Source organism: Pterocles gutturalis, unplaced genomic scaffold, assembly GCF_000699245.1.
Source record: "Pterocles gutturalis isolate BGI_N339 unplaced genomic scaffold, ASM69924v1 scaffold6852, whole genome shotgun sequence".
NCBI lineage: Eukaryota > Metazoa > Chordata > Aves > Pterocliformes > Pteroclidae > Pterocles > Pterocles gutturalis.
In genome coordinates this window covers 36,649-47,400 of record NW_010110097.1, presented here as the reverse complement: position 1 = coordinate 47,400, position 10,752 = coordinate 36,649, and the positions used below count along the sequence as shown (strand labels likewise).

Sequence of the window (10,752 nt, the reverse complement as noted above, 5' to 3'; positions counted from 1 at the left end):
AGAACTTTGATGTTGAGATGGTAAAAAAATCCCTGCATCAGTATTTATGCTCTATTACAGTTACCCTCAATGTTTTATTTCCAAACAGTTTCTACACCCTTCACAAGCTAAAAGAGATATCAGAATTCAGATAGCATAGTCAAATTACAACACCACACTTAATCCATAATAACTGGCCCCACACAAATCCTACAGGAAAACCAAGATCTGCACTAACATCTTTCACAGAGATTTAAAATAACATGTTACATTCTATTGGTACGAACAAAGGGTAAGCATCTAACTCAAGGTTATTTGATTTCTTGGCTAAGCATTTGTTTCAATTTTTTTTGGCTCATGAACACTTAGTGGACTTTTCAGCTTTTAAAAGCAGTGTGCAATGAAAAAAATTATCTGTTCACTTCCGATATCCAACTGGTTAATCACCTTTTGCATTTCAAAATTCACCTCTGCCATAACATTAAGCAAAAGGTTACATTATACACATATTAAACTAAACTATATACTATAAAATACATACATGCCACATTTCATGTGTTTCCCATTCATTACACTTACCTGCATTTCCTCTTTTGTGAAACTGGCTGCTTCATCTCCCAGCTCATGTAGATACATGCAGTCTGGTTTTGGACATTGCATATTTTTTAGAAAATAACTGCAATATTTTGTTGTACCTAATGATGCCTGAAGAAAAAAAAACCCAAAACTTAAGTAAACTGGAGGTTTAGAATGCCTTTTACAGTACAAGAAAAAAACTACATTTGCAAAAAAAAATTCCTTCCCAAGATACGGAGTTCCATCATAATGCATTTTTTGATGCAGATGGACTACGAAGTCCATTTGTAAGAAATCTATAAACTTGAGGATTAGATAATTTGGATGCATTTCTATTTTCATCCAATCTAAACACCAAAATAAGAGCCCCAGTAAATACTTGCCTTCATAATCATAAGCCAAATAAGTAGTTATGAGTTTGTATTACATCACACGGGTTAATATTTTGTAGCAGAGTCAGGAAATTAATATTAACTAGATAATTTTCTATAGCCACCAATTTGGCCAAGTCAGCCTGAATACCTATTTGCACAGATAACGAAAGAAAAAAACTTGCAATTCCCAGGGAGCTTTTGAGAGGTGTGGTGTTTTGACTACAGAAATGCTCTGTAAAAGTAAATAATCAGGTGTCCAAACTGTGCTATGAAGCAATACAGCAAAAAAGCCACTGTGGGAAGGGGGAGATGGTGCATCTTTTTCTTTATCTCAAACTTTTGCTTTAAGAAGGTACCTGTTAACTCCCTAAAACACTGCCTGCTGGAAGCTCACTGAACTTCCATGTTGTGATTAATGCTAGGAAAGTAGGTCAAAGCCCAATACCCAATAAACTGGACATTTTTGTTCATCAACACAAACATATCCATACAAATAAAATTTTATACTATGCACTGATATTAGTGTCCTAGCACACATATATAAGAATGTAAAAATATTACCACCTTAAGTGTTCTGCCATCTACCACCACATTATTGACACACTGTATGGCTCTGAGAGCATCTTCTGACCGGATGTAGGTTACATATGCACTGGCACTTGGACCCTAGAAAGAAAACATACCATATTTTGTTTATTTTTTTCTCCCCCAACACAGATGTCTTTTACCAGCTCACTTTATAAACTGATATTCAGAGGTAGATGTTTTTAACAGAAAAACTGACAAAAATGGTAGAATTCATAAAATTTAGATGTAATGCATGAAGAATGGAGAAAAGAAGGAATGCATCAAAATGCTGCTTGATAGTTCTAAAAATACTAAGTTCTAAAAAGGTCTTTTATCCCCAAAATGCAGATTAGTGAATAAATGCCACATTGCTGCTTCTTTGAATGTTTTCATCTTATCTCCTAGCTTTTAATCTTTATACATTGTATCTTGCACCCAGCTTTGAGAGTCTGGTTGGACAATGCCTCAGTAACTTAACAGCAATTTGATTTTTTGCAATGCTGTATTTTTTTCTTTTTACTTCTTTAACCTGTTGGTTAATCACAAATAGAAAGCCCCATATTCACTCTGCACACATGTATTTTCTCTAAAGGAATTAAAAAAAAATAAATCACAAGGGCCTCTGACTTACCTGTGAGCCTGCATATGATGTGCTGTTATTAATGACAACTTTATGTATTTTACCAAACTTCCCAAAATATTCTGGTCGTTTCAAAACCTACAAGAAAATAAATTTAAAGTATTATACAGGAAAGGTAATTCATACAGGGCTGTACTTATTCATCTGTGTAACTCTGCAACTAAAGCCCTTAACAAAAAACAGCTCTCTTCTACAAAGAGGAGGAGAGCATGAAGATGTAGATTTGTTTTCCAGTGTAAAACATGGTTGCTTCCAATACAGAGCATGTTACTACTGCAGTAAAGAACTTAAAATACAGAATATCCCACATTTATGTTGTATTTCATGCTGAATGGGATGTACCTATTTTATAATTCCAGGAAAAAATAAAAATCACGTTCATTCCAGATTTAAAATAAATAACCATCTTGAACTTGCATTAAGATGTATTAACTGTTAGGAAGAAAATGCTGAATCCTGACTCGCTTGCCCCACTCCAAAGAGAAAGAGTAAACCAAATAGCTTACAATAGCCTCAAGTTTTCATAAGACCAGACTAAGTACAGAAAGACAATCTAAGACACTTTCCAGGGGTAAGAAAAAACGTTTCAGAATCAGCATCATGCTGAAATGAATGAGTGAATATCACATCCCTGAAGAAAAAAAAAAATAACTCCTGTCTTGCCCTTCGCTGCATCAGTTAGGAATAACACACCATCTAGGGATCCCGTGCAAAGCAGGAACACCTCTAGCATATTAAGCAACTCTGTTGAATAACAGTTACCTGTGTGCCAATGGAACTGGCAATACATCTGAGACATTTGTTACTAAAAGCCTTTCTTTTTCTACACCCGTAATGGAAGATGGTGCATAAGTACTGACTACTCAGACTAAAGGTAGATAACCTAAGGGTATTTTTAGTTCTAGACAATTTGTGAGGTTTAAAATGAAGATTTGTTTCTTTAGCTCTGTCTTCATATTAACCCTGGATAGTACAGTTAAACTGTACTGAGCCACGAACTTGCTCAAGGGACCATCAATGTCTTCAAGGTTTACCAGCATTAATCACATTTGGAACATCCTCTAGAACTACACAGCATGTTGTATAGACAACCAGCCACTCACTGGTCTCTTCTGGCTGCTCTTCACATGATCTACACCCTCTCGAAAGATTCTAGACCCACCCTCAGGCATCATTCCAAGGAGACTGACAATCCTGAGTAAAGCGGAAGAGTTTCTTCAAGAGTCTTGCAGATAATACTCCTGATAATATATGACAGCAGGGCCTTCACAATCTTATAACAGCATGTCAACAGAAGTGGAAACAGCAAATAGCAGTCAATCTCCCCTTCCAAATATTCTTTATTTGTGCAGGAGTTTTTTGCCTGCTTAAGTGGAAAACTTAAATCAATTATATTGAATACTTTTTTTTTTTTAAGCTCATCTCTCTTTCAGTCTAGGTTTCACAGAATCATAGAATGGTTTGGGTTGGAAAGGACCTTAAAGATCATCAAGTTCCAACCCCTCTGACATGGGCAGGGACACCTCCCACTAGCCCAGGTTGCTCAAAGCCTCATCCAGCCTGGCCTTGAACACCTCCAGGGATGGGGCATCCACAGCTTCTCTGGGCAACCTGTTCCAGTGTCTCACCACCCTCACAGTGAAAAACTTCTTCCTAATATCTGACCTAAATCTGCCCTCTTTCAGCTTCCAGGTTTCTTGGAATTCAAGTCACCTTGGTACTATATGCAATACTCAGTAAGTACGCATTATCTTCTGCTATGTCACTGAAAATACCGCTATGACCAAACCTAGTACAACATTTCCTCCCCACTTACTACACCAATAAACCCACTTCTAATTACTTCAAGTATTCGGTGTGGAATTATCTGAGGTTTACCAAAAAAAAAAAAAGAAAAAAACTGCATAAATTATTATCCCTCTTACTCACAAACCCTCTATCTGGTCAAATTAACTGAATACATTTTTCAGTAATATGTAGCACCTAAGAAATGCTGACAGTTGTTTGCAAATACTTGTTGCTACATCCTTATAGAAACTCAAGTGTTATACACCAGGTCAGTTTCTCTTCCCTTTATAGCCTCCCTTTTATTCCCCTCCACTAAAAGCACTTTTTACATTTGTTCCTCCCCAGTCTACCAAGATGCAGCCCTTACTCTGCAAATGCCCAGAAACTGACAGACACTTCTGTTTGGTATTTCTCCAGACAATTTAGTCCAATCAGGTGAATTTAACTTTGCAGAGTACTTTTGAAGACATCTATCTTATCCCATAGTACATTCCCTCCATATTTTAATTCAAGGTACTTATAAGCACGAATTTCATTAGCAACCTGAAGCTGACTGACGATGAAAGCAAATAAAAAATTCTAAACACAATCAGTTCTATCAAACGAAAAGCTTCTTTTTGATAATGCAGGAGTAGCAAGCCAGCTCTTTCCTGGGTCATCTTCTTACTAATATTTTCCCCTAAACTGACATCACCCTTATGCTCCTTCCTAGTTACACTTCAAGTGCTGGCCTTTTTCTTCTGCCCCTACAGGTTTGTGCTACACTTTATTTCTTTAAAATACAACCAAACTCCCATTTTAGAACTTTTGGTGCATATGACACAGCTGTCAAGTGCCAGCAGATCCAGCCTAGGAAAATGAGTACCTAAAAAAAATCCTTAAGCTTATTTTTAGCTTAACAACAAGTCATTTTTAAACAAATACGAAGAACAATTTCCTTAACAAAAAAACAGAGCATCTGTACTCCCAAAAGCAAAGATAAACACTTATTGATGCTATTTTGGAGGAGCTGAATAGGTTTCCTTAAGAGGGGGCCTCAGCAGAAGTGAACCTTTTCAATGCTGCTTTATTTTGCATCCATCAGGGAGACAGGGAAGGGTGGGCAGAAGGGTATTCCAATAGTTCCTTAACTGTAAGTTAAGATCAAGATCTGCAAGCATGAACTGCTCACCTCTGGATCTGCTAGGCGCTGAGATAGCCCTACCACGAAGACAAGGTTCTTCTGTACAACCCGTACACTAGCCAAATGTTTGCGATTCTCTGATATCTTCTGTTTCCTCTCATTTTGTTTCTGTTTCTTTTCATTTTTTATCCTTTGCAGCTCTTCCTGGGAGAGTGGTTTGTACACTGCTGGATCTTCTGGATATGGCTAAATATAACAAATACCATTAAAAACAACCCATACAAGAAACAAAGCAGTTGAAAATCATTAATCCCAATGTTTTAAACGCACAAATTTCTTTCATTTGCTATGTTGTTCTGATTGTTATGGCTAGCCACATTACAGAAGTAGCATATTCAGTCCTTTGGGAAAGGAGGATGTCTTGCATATTTTCATTGAATTCTCCTATTTATAGACATAATACCGATTTAGGCAAAAGCCACTTTCTAACCCAGTTGCCTAGTCATTTCGGTAACACTACAAGCAGCTGCAACATGACAGCCAACACATCCTGTTAAGATCTCACTAACATAGCATAGTAAGCAGGGTGCAAGCATGCCCTGCATGTTCATTTTATATTTAGTTGTCTGATATAGATTTGGATACTTAAGTGTACTTAAGTAGAGACTACAGGATAAGAAATCAAAATACAAATGTAATTTCAGTGGCCCACCAAGTTCAAGACAGTAACACCATTAAACAGCTCAATATTTATATGGTTAAGTCCTCCTAGTGAAGCAACTGATTTCAATATAGTTACTGCATACTGATTTAACAGTATTCTTGTCATGCTTGCATACCAGTTTGAAACTTGGGCTTTGTCTTCCTTGGACAAAGGTGCATTTTTAACCTCAAGATTATCATCTACAGATAACTCCTCAAACACAGACATAACACTACAGATTTTAAATCTCCAAAGTATCTAGAAGTACAAATGTCCTCAGAGTTACCTAGCAAGATTGCCCTAGTCATGCAGCGCATTCTATAAAGGCACTATTTTAGCCCGGTCTTGCAGGCTACAGTGCACTGTCTTCTGCCCTAGATGACTCCCCAAAGCAGTCCCATATTCCTTACCTGTCCCACTTTTCTCAGACTGAAAAGTTAGATTTCACACTTTATAAATAATGCTAAACACAGAAGAAAGTATATGAAAAGTTAGATTTCACACTTTATAAATAAAGTAATGCTAAACACAGAAGAAAGTATACAAAAAGATAGATCTCAAATAAAAAGAGATGAAGTAAAAAATAAGAATAGTAAAGGAGATGTGCATTAAGGTAAAGACTCAAGATAAAGAAATTAAACTCACCAATATATTGAACTAAGTTCTTTGCTTATACTACCATAACCAAAAGGTTTCAGTGTGCAAGTAAAATAAAAAAATATACAACTTTTTCCTGACTGTCATCTGTTAATGGTAGAAATCATGTTACCCTTGAATCACAGTTAGAACTGTTAACATTTTTTTTTAAATTGTTATTCACAAGTAACACTGAACACCTTATACAGATTTCACAATGCACCTGATGAACAGCAACGACCTGTCAGTAAGGTCATCTGAGATCAGCTATAGCCAATATATTATAAATATAGCCAATATATCTTGAGTTTTAACACATGTACACATGTACTTCAGAGATGCAGAATAATTCTGCAAGGCATTTCATTTTATTCAAAGAGCTGCTCAAAGCCTGTGTTAGTCAATCATGTAGAAAAAAGAATAGACATTGTTTTGTTTTAGCGAAGAGAAGCTCAGCAAAGAGAGTTAATTCAGTCATCACAGTCAAGTTGAGTTCAAGTAGAAATGGAAGAAAACAAGCACACCAGTATAAGCAGATGTAGTTCAATAATAGAGTGGCTTGCCCTGCATCAAGTGATGTGGTATCATGGCCACAATCCATCCTTTCACTGATTAATTCCTTCTCCACATCCCATACTATGCAAGGCAAGGCTTGCAAGTGTGCTGGTCTCTGGTACTGCGCAAGAAATGAATTCATAGTTTTCAGGAGATTCAGTAAGGCTCCTGAAGGTCTAAGAAAATTACAGCAAACACTGCCAAAGTTCATCAGCCTCTTTCTTGCCAAGTATAGCCACATTCAGAGCATACTCTCAAATGAGAAGCAAGTCACGCAGTATGTTCCTTCTCTATACAGCTATTTTCTACTGGAGGTCCTGAACATTAGTCAGGAAAGATACCAGGTAGCTCAAGCATAACCCTGAGGAGAACGTTTATTTGTCCACAGTAAAACTAGTAGCTTGTATTTGTACAGGAGAGCACAAGAACTGCTGGGACAGCACACAACTAAACAGCAACTTCAGAATCAGGGAAGAGAAATGTCTTCATTGCAGCATAAAGTACGAGACTGCCTGAATAAGAATTTCAATCCTGAAGTAGCAGCAGTTGATTTGCCACCATGGATAACAGCACTCATTTGAGCAACAGAATCATCAAAAGTTCCAGCTAGATACTGTAGATCTGTATTATATATGAAGTGTCTCATATGTGTGTTTGTCACTCTTATGACATGTTTAATGCTTCTAAGGAGTAGCTGGATATCTTACTTTCAGGAGCTATAAATGAATCTGCATGCACCTCTTGAATCCCAAGAATAAATCAGAAACCAAATCCTAAGAAGTGATAGATGATTTTCCTACCTATATATGTATGACATGATAACAGAGGAGATAGTGTATTTAAGGAGCAAGGAAGGCAAGTAAGCACAGAAACAACATTTCAGAAGTTAATTCTAACAAATAGTAAGTATTAGAAATCCTTTGACATAAAGACAAAGTCAGTGTACAAATAGGACATTTCATCTTCAGGGGGATTGCTTCCCACAGTGTTGAAGTTCATGAACTCAGATGATAATTCAACTACAGACAGAACATATGCAGGGAAGGCTGGTGGAACATGGCTCTGAGAGCTAAGCAAGGTGGATTGACTGCTGGTGTACCTCACAGTACCATTTCATCTGTTGTCCAACCCTAGAAAACGGGGGTAGGGGTAGGATCCACAGGTAGCAGAAGCTCTCAGGTCTTGCAACAGCTGAAGTGGCAATGCTGCTGACACGGCCACCTTTTTTTGTTTTTTTGATTTTTTTTTGTTTGTTTGGGGTTTTTTTAGACATACCTAAACCAATTCTGTTTCGCATGGAATAAAACAGAGGGCTAGATGGTCCCAACGACCAGGAAGCATATTTGTTTAACCTACTATCACTGATTCCTCAGCTGGTTGAGGATTTGAGATCCAAACAAAGTAGCTACATCAAGTGTTATCAGCATTTATGTATTTTCAGATGCAAGACATTAAGAGATGTCAACGTCAGTGATTTACTAAATTTAGCTGACACCCTCCACTTGAGTTACTGAAATCCTCTTCAGCAAAAAACAATGGAAGCCACCTGAACAAGATGTGCCAACATAGAAAATGACCAGACTTTGTTTACACTAACTGCAAGTTGCTGGTAGTCCTAACAAGAACTTCATCAGAAGTTCAAATGTCTCTTCTGTAGTCTCATTTCTTTAATCAGAGATGGCCCTTGGTGAATTCTCAGTCTTCCTGCCTAAGTTTGTCTTGTTATTTAAGTTTTGTCTTCGTTCAGACTTTTTTCCCCTCACATTCTCCCAACTGTTGAAAGCTGAGCTGTGATTTATCAAGCACTTGGCTTCTGTCATTCCCAGACGGGTCACATTCCTTCCGCACAATGGATGTACCAACATTTCCCAGTTGTGGCCTTGCTACCAAATAGGTTCTGAAATGAGAAATACAGAGAAAGTCATTAAGGCTTACGCACAGTATACACCATACTACTTACATCAAGAATAAAACACAGCAATTTCCTATGCAATCCTAAATATTGATTGTTGCACCAGACTACTCAGTTGTGGGATTAAAAGCACCAGAGGAAACAACTGATGCTTGAAGACTGTATTAAGACCAGGTGTTCCTTTTACCCAAAAGCAGGAGTAGGAGAAACAGACAAAACATGCTTAAAACATGTTAGTTTCTTGGTCATAAACGTAGAAGTTTACTATTTCTCTCCATCTTGAACACTAGGTGCTAGGAGGAATAAAGCTCCCTAAATCGAGGAACTGAAGAACATGGGAAAGCCACACCACAGGAACATCTGCATCAAGTTATATTATTTGGTGGAAGGACAAAGCCATGAATGTGAAGGAGCTAGGCTTTTTTACTGTTGGATTTAAAAATTGCAACAACTGACGACTGTTGCAGGTCTGAGAGTGCTATACCCACTCTCAGTGGGTGACTAAAATCCTACGTACTATTCATATGACAAACAGTACCTAGGCCGCTAGATTTTAAAGAAAATAAAAAAGAAGAATAAAGAAAAATCACTGCAAAGATAAAAATCACTGGCTTTACAACCAGAACCAGACAGTCTGCTGACCTGTAATCCAGCTTTTGGCTACAGAAATCTCTTTTGAGGACAGCATATTTTCATTCTAATTTGACTAGTTAGCAGCTATTTCAGTCAGTTAAGAAATCAATTGACTGGAAAAAACAGGAAGGCTTGCTTAGCATCTTACAATTAACTACACCTACAATTCTGAAGGGCATCAGGAACTCAAAGCAGGTCAATTCTATTTTTTAAGGAAGTACTTTCTGTAGTTAATGAATTAAACAGAAACAATTTCCGAGTTTATTTCAGAAGATTCAGACAAAGTTTAGAAAGCTTTCAATGTGTTAACACTAACAAGTACTAGTTTCCAACCAGCATTCAAGTTAAATTCATACTAGCACCTTACTTTCACAAATCAAAACAAAGCAAACGTTTGTCTACTACTGTTACTAACAGGAGTAAACTTAAGACACACTAATTCAATTGACTACAACCACAAGAACACATTCTGCATGTGCAAATGTTAAGCTACCTAACAGCTGAAGCATGTAGAAGTATTTTCTCCTTGGTAGAAAAAACTGCAATCCAATATCTTTTAATTTAGAAGTAAATTAGAGAAGTTTAGGAAAATAACAGGCTATACACAACGCACAGTTAAGATCTATCAAACTAATGGCATAGGCACCACTATAGTGTATAGCCAAAATATTCTATCACACCCTTATCCAAAATCTCCCCCAAACCTTTCAACAAAAATCCTTGGATAGGGAACTCCTTCATGGCTCCTCTCCATAGACTAGTGATCAAACCACTAGAGAACTGACAATGCATTCAAAACCATTAGCACAAATAGCAGTTTTCTATTATGTGATTTTGCATAACGTACTCAGCCTTGCTTTAATATATTTTTATTCAAGTCCATTTTGTAACAAGTATCCTTCACTGGTATACACACTATAAACATGATGTACCTGCTGGAAGTATAGTACCTACTATAAACTTTCCTGCAAGAGTTCTGTTGCTTTGCCATTTTCTGCATTTCATCATTGTAAGTGGTCACAACCAATACAGACCATAGCAGATACGAACTAGAACACCGCTTAGATCTTTTCCCAAGAAACCTTACTACACACAGATAGGAACTAGACACACTGCACACAAAACCACATACCTGGTTCAGAAGGTCCAGCACACTTCAAAAAGGTGGCTTCTTCAGACATATTTGATGCTGCCATCAACTGTGCTGCTCAAAATTATTTATTCTCAAGATCCTGATGGGGTCTCTGGGCCACAACAGCTTTGTCT

The 10,752-nt window shown here is 37.3% G+C and overlaps 1 protein-coding gene across 1 annotated transcript in view; it reads right to left on the bottom strand.

Moving 5' to 3' along the window:
* CNOT4 (CCR4-NOT transcription complex, subunit 4) overlaps positions 1–10,752 on the bottom strand; it is a gene marked incomplete at its 3' end in the record, with an annotated part of 26,540 nt that overhangs the window by 13,764 nt on the left and 2,024 nt on the right. The window contains exons 2-5 of the mRNA XM_010073209.1: positions 5,096–5,293; positions 2,128–2,214; positions 1,494–1,595; positions 559–684 (exon numbers count right to left, since the gene is read on the bottom strand). Coding sequence (XP_010071511.1) covers positions 559–684; positions 1,494–1,595; positions 2,128–2,214; positions 5,096–5,293 — 513 coding nt within the window. The remainder of the gene's footprint in view (positions 1–558; positions 685–1,493; positions 1,596–2,127; positions 2,215–5,095; positions 5,294–10,752) is intronic.